Genomic DNA, 13,038 nt, shown 5'->3' with positions numbered 1-13,038 from the left:
TCCATTGCCGGCGGTGCTGAAATTCAAGAATTGAAGGCAACATTACGTGTTTTTTTTTGTAATTTTGACGTCATATTATGTAGACAACGTAACACTCAAAATAAGACATGACACATTGAGTTGTTTGTTTTCCAGCCTCAAACAAGTGTCCGTGATTTAAAGTGCCAGTTCTTTTTTTTTTTCCTTCACCGGCTCGCTCCAGTCACAGCGTGCTGTTACGTTTTTTGCCCCAAAATTCTCAAACGCGCGCTACGTTGCGTTTCTTACGCACGCCGAGCTATTAAAGGTTAAATTACGTCGTGGGCGCAGCGGCTTCCTTGTAATGGCGACCGTGCCGTAGCTGTGCCCAGGGTTTTATGAAAATGAAGCGAAGAAGAAGTTATTTCTTTTAACTACAAAAAAAAACCGGCCGAGGTTGCCCCCCCCTCCACCCCGGGAGGAGGAGGACTTTCACGTCTACAAACCATCGTCTTCACACGCGGTGAACTTAACAGTCGTACTTCTTTTTTTTTTTTTTTTTTTAACTTTTCGGCGCCCCTGTGAAAATGATGAAGCTCAAGTCAAACCAAACCCGGACGTACGACGGGGACGGGTACAAGAAGCGGGCCGCCTGTCTGTGCTTCAGGAGCGAGAGCGAGGAGGAGGTGAGGCCGAGGATGTGACTGTCTGGTGCGGGCCAAGCTAGCGTTAGCAGCCGCAGATGCTTTCAGGGGTCTTTTCTTGTCTGTAAATCACATTTACCAACACAGCTGGTGGGTGGGTGTTTACACCCGGGGAGACACGACCACTCATCCTTAATCGTGCTCTTCTGTGTTTGCGTTAAAACACGATTTAGAGCGCCTACTTACCCAAGTGTTATGTAAGCCTCTTGTAGCTATTCATTTAGCAGCCTCGGCTTTTTATACCCAGCGGTGTGTTAGGATCACGCTAATGCTAACGTTAGCTCGCTAATTAGCCGCGTTGCTTACAGTGGGGCAGCCGGCTTCTCGGGCCACAGCGCTGACTTATGATGAGTGTGGTGGCTGGATAGGTGTCATTTTAAGTTTTTTATTTTCTGAGACGTGACAGGTTCAGATTTGAGTCTGTTTCGTGTCACAGTTAACTGGTACTGCTAACCAAACATTAGACTGATAAGTAGCACTTTAGCTGTGTAAGCCAAAAGAAAACATTAGGAGGTATAGCATGTGCTTAATAGCATTAAATCAATTATATGACAACCTGAACCACCCATCGGCCTAATGTCAAAGTAGAGGCGTTTGTTATGAACCATGTCACCACTGATATGAACCTCTCTCTCTACTTTCTGCTGCTCCTCCTAGAAAACCTCTCAGAAAAAGTAGCCTGCAAAGGGTTATTTGAGATCAGGGGCGATTTTGGGAAGCTGATGTGCAGTCAGCAATTAACACAAAAGATGTCTTTGTGGCGGAAACATTTCATGAAGGAAAGGAGACGAATTGAGATTTAAACTATCCCCCCCCCCCCATTCTGGTTCAAGTCAAGATGGGTGATTTAGAGGAATCACATCTGTATATCCTGCAGGAAGCTGCAAACTTTTATCAGAGACTCTTGTCACACCAGATCGACACTCAGCCAAGCATGGATTTTGTTGAAAACATAAACTCCCCATACTTGAATGGAGGCAACAAAACGCAGTGACTCATGCCTTAGCTATTTCAAAAAATAGTTTGATTTCTTGGTAACCACGCAGTAGGTTTGACCACATTCTCACAACATGCAGCTGGAAAACTCGAAAACAAGAGGACCTCAGTAATAATCTTAAAAGTTTTATAGTTTAGTTGTTGTGTCACATGTTAGTATTTGTTGCTTCTTGCTTCCGTATCTAAGACAGATGACTGAATATCTTGCTCAATTGCACGCTCTTAACAAATATCATTGTTTTGACTGCCTTGTAGGTGTTGCTGGTTAGCAGTAGTCGACATCCTGACAAGTGGATAGTTCCTGGAGGGGGAATGGAGCCCGAGGAGGAGCCCAATGTTGCTGCAGCCCGAGAAGTGTGTGAAGAGGTTGGTCCTTTTTAACTTTGTACATAATCATTTTAACTTATTTAAGCCGATAATTTGGGCCGCGTTTTTTGTCTTTGTCCTTGTGACTGACCGATGCTGTCATATGAGCATTCCTAAGTAGACTGTGTACTAGTAACCTTTCCTTGACCCTTGTATTTAAAACATGGATGTGAAACATACCTTTCTAGACTTAGAGCATATCCAGGAATACTGTTTCTGAGAATGGATTTCCATTTCCGTCTGGGCTCTTCAGGTGTATTGTGTTTCATTTCTATTGAATCATGTCTGTATTTAACAGTGGGCCTAATACCTTGCTCTCAGAACCCATTTCGTCAGTGCAGTCATCCTGTATGCATGGACAGTCAGATAGAGAGAGAGAGAGAGAGAGAGAGAGAGAGAGAACCTAGCAACATGTAAACTGTGTTATGGTATCATGTTACAAAGCAGTGTTTGGGTGGTAGAGGAGGTCACACTGAGAATGAACACTGGTTTCCCAGTGATTTTCCCAGTAGCACTTAAGAAACCCCATGAAATTTAGGAGTTGTATTAAAAGAGTCAGCTCTCTGTCTTTGATTTTGATAGTTCCATTTTTACAACTGCAACCTCTTCAGAAAGGCCTATTATGTCTGCGTGGTGTTTTGGGGAGAGTTGTTCTTACACCCATGAGAGAATCAAAAATGCCTCTGATACAGCCCAATGTGTGGGATCAGGAATTGTAGAGTAATACTATTATTTTGAACCTGTGCGGCAGCCAATGTTGCATTATGACTGGCTTTTGAAAAAACTTTTAAGAGCAGTGAAGAAGTACTGATTCTGGGGAGTTTATCACACAACAATAACAAAAAAAAAAACGACTTGCAGTGCTAGTGGAAAGTGGAATGTAGGTGTCAGGGCTACACTGAATAATAATAATAATAATAATAATAATATGTTGGACTAATATAGCTGTTGGGGTGTTTGCTAAATGACATGCTGGAACATTTGATTGACTCTCAGTAAATGTATCGGAATATTTCCATGTGGGATGGGTCTTTTTAAATGACCTGACACGGGTGAAAAATTTAAAATAATTCATCCATAAAGTGTTTTACTGAATACTCAAAGATGCTAGATTAAGAACAACAACAAAATATATTATGCAGTTTTGTGTTAAATATCCGTGTTTAACAGACTTTAGAAGACAAAATGTGGTTTTTCACTTATGATTGACTGTCAGATTATTTAAAAAAGAAGCTTAGCTGACATTGAGCCTCTGGTTGTATCTGTTTATGTTTTACAAAAAACAGCAATCATATCACATACATTCAATTGTTAGTAGTAGTACAAAACTGTTATTTTTATAGGGAAACCTGCCAGTATTGAATGGGTTTTAAGAATGATAGTTAAGCAATTTGGGGGTCTGAAGTTCTGAAGTTCATTGGGAATCAAAATTCTACTTCTACAGGCCACATCCATCTATTAAATACGTTATCCCTCTTGTGTGCATGGTGGACATTGCTTTGGCATTTTGATCAGAAAAGCGGCAGGGCTCTGAAGACGTTGAATCCCACCCGGCTGTCAGCTCTTGGTGGGTCACTGACCATAGAAAGTCTATTCTGTGTGTGTGATCCATCACACTGACGGATGCTGATATCATCCCTTATCTTGGCTCCTGATGTTTGGTAGCTTAGGCAGCAGTTGTAGGACACTGCTGCTTGCCAACACAATTTCCACAGGGCCACACACAAGGTCAGGTCACTATTGGGGTTTGTTAAAAGTGCGGAGAGGCCGCGTTCAGAAAGTTTGTGATGACTTTAATGCATCTCCACCTACTCTCCTTCCTTAAGCCTCTTACTGGACGGTGGTGTAACAGCACATATCCTAATCCTGAGTTTATTCTGATGACTGTATGAGCGGTGGGTGATTGCTTATGCTTATTGGTTTAGAGTCTTGCCAGGGATGAGAGTTGTAACAGAGCACTCAGGAACAGGCCAAAGGTTATACACAGTTCCTTTTTTTCGATCTGACTGTTCACAACCTTGCCTCATGCTCATTAGTCGTACCTTAGCCCGGATTGGCACAGACATGACACAAGATAGTATTGCATAAGGTGTAATTTAGCCTCAATGTTGTACATCCTCTTCAAAAATGATGCCCAGTACTCTTGAGTTTCATGAATGCTTGCTCTCCATCGCATTAAAAAAAACATACAGGTTGACTTTTGGCCTATTACTTAATCTCTGGCACGTCTTTGGGGTTTCTTGTGGTGAGCATGGTCTTTTCACAAACGATCTTGCTGAAGGGTTCAAAACTGAATCCATGGCACAGCGTGTCCAGTCAACACTTATTTATAGACTGAAATGTGAACCTGAAGAAGAAGCTGCAAAGATGTCAGCAAGTGCCCTGGCTCTATATCTAAACTTGACCTACTACTCAACTCAGGAGGTCAAGATATAACTTTCAGATTATTTATGTTAACAGAATATGTAACAAGGAGTGTGAAATTGAGAAGTTGTCATCTCCGACTTGAGTTTTAGGATCATGTATAGAGTAACGGCATCAAACAGCAAAGCCTTTATAAGACATTTTTACAAGAACTTTTTTGAAGCTCAAAACATTTGGCATAGAAGCTGTCACTATGTGACGGCATTTAATAGCTGGAAATAGGTGATGAAATGTTTTTTGTTTTTTTTTACTGCTGTCGGTTTGAGGGCTGCAAGTCATGAATTGTGTTATCGATTCATCTGCAGATTATTTTGTAGAATAATCCATGAATTTATCAAAGAGGGTAAAACGCTATTCCAGTTTATCAAATTTTAAGTTTATGTCATTTTTTTTAAAAGAAAAATCTGTAGAACAGAGACAAGCGACTACACAGTAAAAGCTGTAGTTCATGTTTTACTAATGATTTTACCCGAGCCAGGACAAAAAACACAGCAATCACATCACATACATCCAGCTGTATAAGGCTGTTATTTTTTAAAGGATCTTGCCAGTATCGATGGGTTTTAAGAACGATAGTTAAGCAAATTGGTTGGCGGTGTCCTGCTATTTATCGATCGTCAAATTTGCTCAGTTAATTTTTTGTTGATAACTCCTATTTATTAATTGTTGCAGCTACAGTAAGGTTTAGTCTTAGTCTAGTCTTTTCACAGTAAAGTTGGATGTTTGAGTGATTTTTTTTCGGTCGTTGCCTAAACAGAAATCCTGAGCGTTTGCTCGGTCCAGCTCCAGAGAAACATGTCGACTGTTTTTTTTCGTTACTATTCTACTACTACTACTTTCTCAGACAAAAATAAACACCTAGATGAAACTTATCTTCAGCATGATTGTGAGATGCATTCCACACTTCTTGCCTATAATTTGTCAAACAAAGGATGACAAATATAACAGAAAACTGCCAAATTATTATTATTATTTTTTTAAAACAGTCAGCTGTAACCTGAAATTGAACCCCTAGTCTGAGATTCAGTTGTTTATAAAGTTGAAAGGCTGACTTCCAACATACTCTCCGTGGCCTGAAATTGTCTTTCTTTTAATTTCCAGACAAATATAATCCGTCTGCTGGGTAGAATACACATCTTTACATACCAAAGTGGAAACTTTCTGCGTACGTGGAAGATACGGCTTTAGCTTTGGGTCAAATTCAGTGAGACTGTGTTTGTGACGGCTTTGTTCCTGTGTTATTTGGAGGATTCAGAAAGGACCCAGGAATTACACAGAGTGAATTTGCAGGGGATAAAAGCAATCTTGTGATGTAATGTAATCCACTGCAATGCAAACAACAAAACAACATTTCAATAGTACAACCTCAACAGAACACGAAAAGGTAAAACAATTAAATCAAGTTGAATGTAGTTTGAGGGATTGTGTCACATTTGTTAGCTGTTTGGTTTTGTATTGACCCCTCTCTGCCTCTTATAGTTATCTATAATGTGTTTTTAATCATTGTCTTTTTTTTTTTCAGGCTGGTGTGAAGGGGACTTTAGGCCGCTTAGTTGGAGTATTTGAGGTGTGTTTGTTTTCTTTTTTCTTTTGGTCTTTAGATGTCGATGTCGTTTGAATTGTGTTTTTTTATAAATCAGAAGTGAAAACGTGCTACATTGTATTCCCTGCACAGAATCAGGAGAGGAAACACAGAACCTACGTCTACGTTCTTATCGTCACAGAGGTGCTGGAGGACTGGGAGGACTCGGTCAACATTGGTAAAGCTCTGTGTTTGTTTACTCGTCATAATGGGGATCACATGGACAAAGTTCTCAGGCGGAGTCACATGCTACCTGTGGCCTTATTTTTCTATCCCAGGCCTTTGCGTTTTTACAGTTCAGGGATTTTAATGCATATTTGTTAGGGGGAGTTTTATAACATCAGCTTTGTTCCCCGCTCTTGTGGCTGCCGCAGAACTGCTAATTAGCCAAACTTATTGATTACAACTTGTTTGTTGTTCCTAATGTTATCTCTCACATGTCTTAACTTGCCCTACAATGGCATCTTGTTCTGTCAACAGGGAGAAAAAGGGAATGGTTTAAAATAGACGATGCCATACAAGTGTTGCAGTGTCACAAGCCTGTGCAGGCCACCTACTTCGAGGCTCTCCAGGAGAGTTGCCTGACGAGTAACGGAACACCTTTGGTGGCCACGATAGGTGGGGACCTCTCCCCTACCTACAGCATCAATCAGAGCTCTGTCTCGGGCATCAGATAACTAAAACCACAACTCTGACACCCCCGGAGCTTTCACCACCACTTGCGCTCTTACTTGTGTCATTTCTCTTCTCTCTCTTTTGTTTCTCTGTTTTTTGTTTTTGTTTCTGTTTTGTCTCAATAACATGGTTTGCCTTGCCAACTCCTTTGTGCCAGAACTGTGGCACAGACTTGATGACAAGTGTCGGGGTGAATAGTCTGAAACACTTTGTAAATGTAAATGTAATTTTTGACCCCTCTTCTGTTTTTTTTTTTTCTTTTTACTGACAACTGCATGAAATGTCCCCTCGCTTTCCTCATTCTCTTTCCTTAACGCGCCCTTAGCGTGGTGTTTATTGAATGCAAGAACTACTTTTTACTGTTGTAATGTAAAAGTGTATACTTAGTGCTTAAGCTGAAGGCTATTGGTGGTCTTTTTAAATGTTTCCTCCATTTCTATTTTTATTTCTGTGAATGAATGTGCCCCATTAGTGTACTCCCCCTCTCCTGTTAATGCGGATAGGAAATGTTGTCTGTATCTGAATGAACAGAATTGTTGGAAGTGACTTGTCTTGCATGAGCACTGTTTTGTTGTGTCTCACTCGCCCGAGTGACCTGAAGCCGACCGTGCAATGGACTCCTGGTAAGGTTTGGATTCTCTTCATTTTGGTCCTTTTATCGTGGTTGGTGATGTCGCTTACATAAGAAGGATATGGCCCCTAACTAATCTTTCAATTTCAAGTGTCAAGTGTGTTTCTCTCTCATTGGGGAAGCTAGCCAAGCACTACAAGTTTCACTCTCAAACAGAATATATTTACAGTGAAGAGAGTGGAAGAATGTCAACCTACAATGTAACATGAACCACCTTTCTCCTCCGTGTCTTTTCCTTCTTTAATCCTTTTTTTTTTTTAAATGCTTTTTTTTTGTGACTGACTACAGAGTCTTCCTCCACATACAGAGAGGGTAGAATTAGTAAATTTCAAAATCATAAGACATGTAATTTCAGAACTCAACACATATCACTTAAGTTATTAAAACCCATTTTTCATATTTTACTCCTCACATTCAGTTTGGTTTAAAAGCATTTGTTTACATTGTGTTCGTAACATAGCACAGGTGACTTTAGCAGGCACTTCTTCATTACAGTCAGGAGTTTTTTTTCCCTCCCCCCTTAAGTATTTAATCTGCATCCCCAAAAACACTCTAGACACCTGCTTGACATTGAAAGTAATGGAATCTATAATGCTGTCTTTGGCAAGATGCAGAACAAACAAGCCTTGTACAGTTTGAGACCTCATTTTTAACATGTAAAATGCTTTTGGATACTAGTTATGTACTTTTTTGTTTTGTTTTTTTTTCCTTCTAACGTCTGGCAAAAGTCTCTTTAGCCGAGCTGCGTCACTTGGCCCTAATGCGGCGAGAGGCAGCAGGCTCAATACTGTGAAACTGGAGGCGCTGTAGATAGCATGTTAGAGGTTTTTATTGTAAATTGTTTATTTCTGTATAGATCAAAGGTGAGAGTACAAATGACAGAACACCTCTTACACATCTGTAGTCGTACATGTCTTTTCAACTGAGGCTGAACTGATTGAACTCAAAGCGTTGGCTCTGGAGCTGTCGGGATGTTTCTCTTGAGATAGTAGGCAGTACATCTGAGGCTAAAGAACAAGCATTGTGGCTGTAGGCTGACGGTGAAATGCCAAATATTAACCAACCATTCTTAAAAGTCCTTAAATTGATATTAATGGGGTGGAAAAAGTACAACAGTTACAATGAGAGCACTTTTTTTTTTTTCCCTCATCGTTGTCCGAGCAGAAGTTTGAGTAAATAAGACCCATTGTCCTTTATCCCAGCAGCCCACCACTCTCCTCATTGTGATTTTCCCATAGAGGGCTTTATTGGAAAAAAAAAAAAAAAAAAACTAAACACACCGCTGGTTTTCTGTCCGTATATAACCTTGAATAACAGAATCAGAAAATTAGAACGCCAATGTATCACTTTATATCATGACCTGTGGATAAACTCCCGTAGACATGTTTGGCATCAATAGAGTAGAAATAGCATTCAGTTGGAATTTTGGTTGAATGTTAAAAATACATTTTTTTTTCTCAATTTTGGCCTCCGCCTATTACAATAGTCCTAAATTCCAAATTTTGTATCCATCTTGGTCTCCACTTGAAGCTTTTTGTGTCCAATTTTCCCTCTTCATTTCAAGTAAATGATCATCTGTACCTTTAAGTACTAATCACTTTTGTAATGCGCTGTCCAACAATCACTCTTCTTTCTGCTCTAGTCTCCATCAATACCTTTAACTTAAGACCAATATCCTCTCTTCTTTAGCCTCAGTTTTGGTTTCCTTAGCAACCACCATTTCCCATTTCCTTAGCAATTAAATCCTCCACAGTGTCCACCAGCTAGCTGCTATCTCTGTCTGCTGCAAATGACTAACACCTTTGGGAGCTGTAGGTTTTAATTGCTGACAAAACATTATCTTGGCTAAAAATGACTGAAACATTAGTGCCCAATACGGCACTAGATTTGTATTTGAATCTGGACAGAGAACTTCAGTTGTCCAAACACATTGAAAATAAAGACTTAATGGGAAATTACATTGACGGCCGAGTGGATCAAATGCTGGCTGGGTAAAGAGGGCAGGACATCTCTTCATGGTGAGAGCAGTGGTTGTCTTTATTATTAAAGTTTTGCCCATGAAATGTTTGAGGGCCTGTAAACCGGGCCAGCGTACCCAGCTTCAGACAGGCTGAGTTATTGTCCTCTTTCAAATATGTGAATGAAGACATGTTTTGTTTTTTTTTCTCTCTGAATGACAGCTGTCCATGTGAAAAGAGTCTAAAGTCTCCTTTGCAGAATTTATAGCGGTGTGTCAGAAAGGTGTGGTGGCCAAAGTCTTGCTTTATGATGCCCTACCTGGCACCTCACATGAGCTTTCAGGTGGATCCAGACCTTCTAGTCTTTATCGACCTGTAAAATAAGACGAACCTGTGTATGGCTTAAAAAACAAATCCAAAACGTAACCCTGGGTTGATCTGCTCTGGACGGTTCGATGCGGGTTGACATGTACTGTCAAAATGAATGTGAGGAGGATCTCCACAAGTATCAGTCGCTGACTAAATCATTAATGACCACTCGTTCTTTATCCAGTTTTTGTTTTCTGTTTTATTCTTTAATCTGTTGTGTTTAATGACAGGCTAATGTCGTGTGTACAGCTAACACAGCACCCTTCCAGCCAGAGGATGCACTTTGGCTTTCATCATCTAAAGATAATTGTCCCTCTTTTCTTTTTCTTTCAACCCCTTCAAATTAAACATTCGGACAGCTTCTATCATAAAGTGAGGTAGAAAAATGAAGTGAAGTGAATAACTCCACTTGGCATGTTAATAGTAAGTAGGAGTAATGATGGGGTATTTAGCCCTTATTCTCCCAGGAGATTTGTCATGTCACAATTGGCTCTTTTGTAAATTACAAAGGAGAAAAAAAAAATGAAAGAAATGATCAGTCTATACAAAGAACTAGAGCATCACTTCCTTTTAATTTACCAAAGGTGATTTAAACACAAAGCTAAATTATCAAAAGCACATCACTTTGCCGCTGAGGACATTCAGTTTCCTTTAGCATGACCATCGAGGCCGCTCTGGCAACTGAACGACTTTATGAATTATAAAATAATTAAAAGCTGTTCTTAGTAATCTGTTAAAGATGACCCCCTAATACTTGGAATTGAATAACAACGTCAACGTGTGCACTTCTAGCCGTTGACCTCAGCCTCGAAGAAGTGACATACTTGTGTTCTTTGAGGCGTTTGAGTCACTGGACTTATCTTTTCCTCTGTTGTCATTTGGGACTGTGGAATAAAACCAGTGCGAGAAGACTGAAGATTGTAATATAAATGTGCCAACAAATAAACACCAGTATTTCACATTCTGACCAGCGTCATTGTTTGTGTTTGTTGAGATAAGTCTGACGCATGTGCCTGTAGTAATCTTTTTCATAAAGTCATGGAGACGGTAATGAACCAATAAGGACTGATATGAAATGAAACAGATTTACATAACTCTTGTCAGAACTTTTTTTGCAGTCTCTACATTTGACACACGCATGTGACTTCAAGATAATTTAAAGCAAGTTGTTTGTTCTGAGTAAGAGACACATCGAAGAGCCTTACTGCTTTGTTGTAACATTAAATAATACGATACAATCCAAATGTGGCTCACTTTAAATCCCTTCTACTTATTGTTTTTAACATAATGTATTATTTATGTATTTGCAGAGCTGTAGATAAAGACAGTTCAAAACAAAGTCCTGCTTCCAGTCACTATGCACACTGAAAAACACTTTTTTTGAGGGGGGGGGGGGTTTGCTTTTGATGTAAACTGACAAATAAAGGAGCTGCTCACATCTGGATGAAATCTGAATGAATCGAGGTAAAACGGTTCCTAGAAACACCAGGAAAACAACAAAGGCTTTACATATTTCGGAAAATTTGGTTTCTATGCATGCAAGGTTTTAATCATCAGTTCAATACTCCAGTTCAAGTTGTGGTTCGATGGAACAAAGTATGATTTCATGGTGGCATGATATAGTTCAGAGTAGCTCCTTCAGGCACAACATAAAAGCAGTATCCAGGAGATTCTGTTTATGCGACGCATGGAGTACAGTTAACGGGACACTGCGAGCACATTACTTACACCAAACAGGATCCATACAGGAGACATCACACAATCAAACTTGGCTAGCGTTTCATTGTGAAAGTGTTTAATTATTTAGAGATCTAGTCTTTCACTTTTTCTGTCATTTGGAAGGAAACTTTCCCCTAGTACAGGAAGTACATCACTTCAGTGTTCAATTAAAGCAGTACTATCCTGATCTGAAAAACGACAGCTGAGATAACAGTGCTGAATGTCAAGACGTACTTTAAACCTCCACAACAAAGCAATCACAATCCATACAGGAAACATCACAAAATCAAACTTGACTAGTGTGCCATTGTGGAAGTGTTTAATTATTTAACTAGAACATATAGCTCAGTTAACTTTGTGTAATTTACAACAGTTACACCCATGTTCAGATATCCAGGGTAGATTTTTTTTTATCATTGAGGAAACACCTGTGTGGGCGTGCAGGGCCTATAAACTAGCAATAAAGATGTATGAAAAAAGCTCTCTACTATCTTAATAATTTAAATGACAATAAAGAAAGTCTAAGTCAACTAAAGTATGACGTGCTCAGTGTACTGACTGTAGATTCTGTATATAATGTGCATGCAGTTCGGTTAATGGGACACTGTGAGTCGCCTTAAGGAGGATATTAAAAACATACAAATGGTAAGTACAACTTTCTTAATCAAGCAAATTTTGAAAAGTCAGTACACTGAGCACTTAATACTTTACTCCAGTGAAGTATTGCTAGTTTATAGGCCCTATACGCCCACACAGGTGTTTCCTCATTGATAAAAAAAAACTCTGCCCCTGGCAATCTGAACATGGGTGTAACTGTTGTAAATTACACACTGATCTACATGTTCTAGTTAAACGTTGAAAGACTTTCACAATGGCACACTAGCCACATTTGATTTCGTCATGTTTCCTGTATGGATTGTGATTGCATTGTTTTGGAGGTTTAGAGTACGTCTCAACACTCACTGTTATTTCAGCCTTGTAGTTTTGCAGATGATAGTACTGCTTAAATTAGACATTGAAGGAATGTACTTCCTGTGATAGAGGAAGGCAAACAGTTTCATTTCAGAATTACAGAAAACAAGATTGAAGTGAAAGACTCTCTCTCTAATCTAAACATTTATGTTGTGAAGGAACATCTGGATTCACATACTGATGTTTCTAAACACAGACCCAGTTATGATCTTTGTCCTTCAAAAACTTCGATCCCTTCGAAGGAGCAATATGCAACTCTGACCCCTAGCGTTTAAAAGGGATACTGCAAGTGTCTTCGTTTAGTGACAAGCGCCCCCTGCTGGATCAAACTGTAAACTACTTTAGACAGCCCAACGCTCTAATAAGACAGTATATTTTGCATGAGGACAGCCATTTACAGTTTAAATATGAACTTTCTCCCCCAGGTTCTAACTTTGAATAAAGCAATGACAGCCTTGGGGGGGCTACTTTGGTCAAAACCAACACATACCATTCAGGACTGGACTCTAAACTTAGGACATACTGGTTGCTGCGTTGTGGTCAGAGAAGCCATCACTGCAACACATCAAGTTTCTTTAATGTCTGATGATATAGTAAGCTCTTTTAAGATTTAATTCAGTATACAAGTTACATATTGATCCTTTAACAATTCCTCATGATTAAAAACACTGCAGAGACAGATGA

At 39.6% G+C, this 13,038-nt stretch overlaps 1 protein-coding gene across 1 annotated transcript; it reads left to right on the top strand.

Annotated features, from left to right (window-relative positions):
- The first annotated feature begins 281 nt into the window (after nucleotides 1–281).
- nudt3b (nudix (nucleoside diphosphate linked moiety X)-type motif 3b) lies at nucleotides 282–10,630 on the top strand. The gene is made up of 5 exons (XM_020630696.3): nucleotides 282–644; nucleotides 1,914–2,024; nucleotides 5,971–6,015; nucleotides 6,124–6,208; nucleotides 6,511–10,630. Exons 1-5 carry the CDS (start codon nucleotides 546–548, stop codon nucleotides 6,705–6,707), a joined length of 537 nt encoding a protein of 178 aa, XP_020486352.1. The 5' UTR covers nucleotides 282–545; the 3' UTR covers nucleotides 6,708–10,630.
- The last annotated feature ends 2,408 nt before the right edge of the window (nucleotides 10,631–13,038 follow it).

The sequence above is a fragment of the Labrus bergylta genome, chromosome 5, assembly GCF_963930695.1.
Source record: "Labrus bergylta chromosome 5, fLabBer1.1, whole genome shotgun sequence".
Classification (NCBI taxonomy): Eukaryota; Metazoa; Chordata; class Actinopteri; order Labriformes; family Labridae; genus Labrus; species Labrus bergylta.
The sequence above is the reverse complement of the archived record's forward strand: the minus strand, read 5'-3'. Positions and strand labels throughout refer to the sequence as shown.

Coding starts and splice junctions, on each gene's coding strand:
- nudt3b (XM_020630696.3), top strand. CDS start 546: ATGATGAAGCTCAAGTCAAACCAAACCCGGACGTACGACGGGGACGGG. Junction 2,025..5,970: donor CCCGAGAAGTGTGTGAAGAG/GTTGGTCCTTTT, acceptor TTTTTTTTTCAG/GCTGGTGTGAAGGGGACTTT. Junction 6,209..6,510: donor GGAGGACTCGGTCAACATTG/GTAAAGCTCTGT, acceptor TTCTGTCAACAG/GGAGAAAAAGGGAATGGTTT.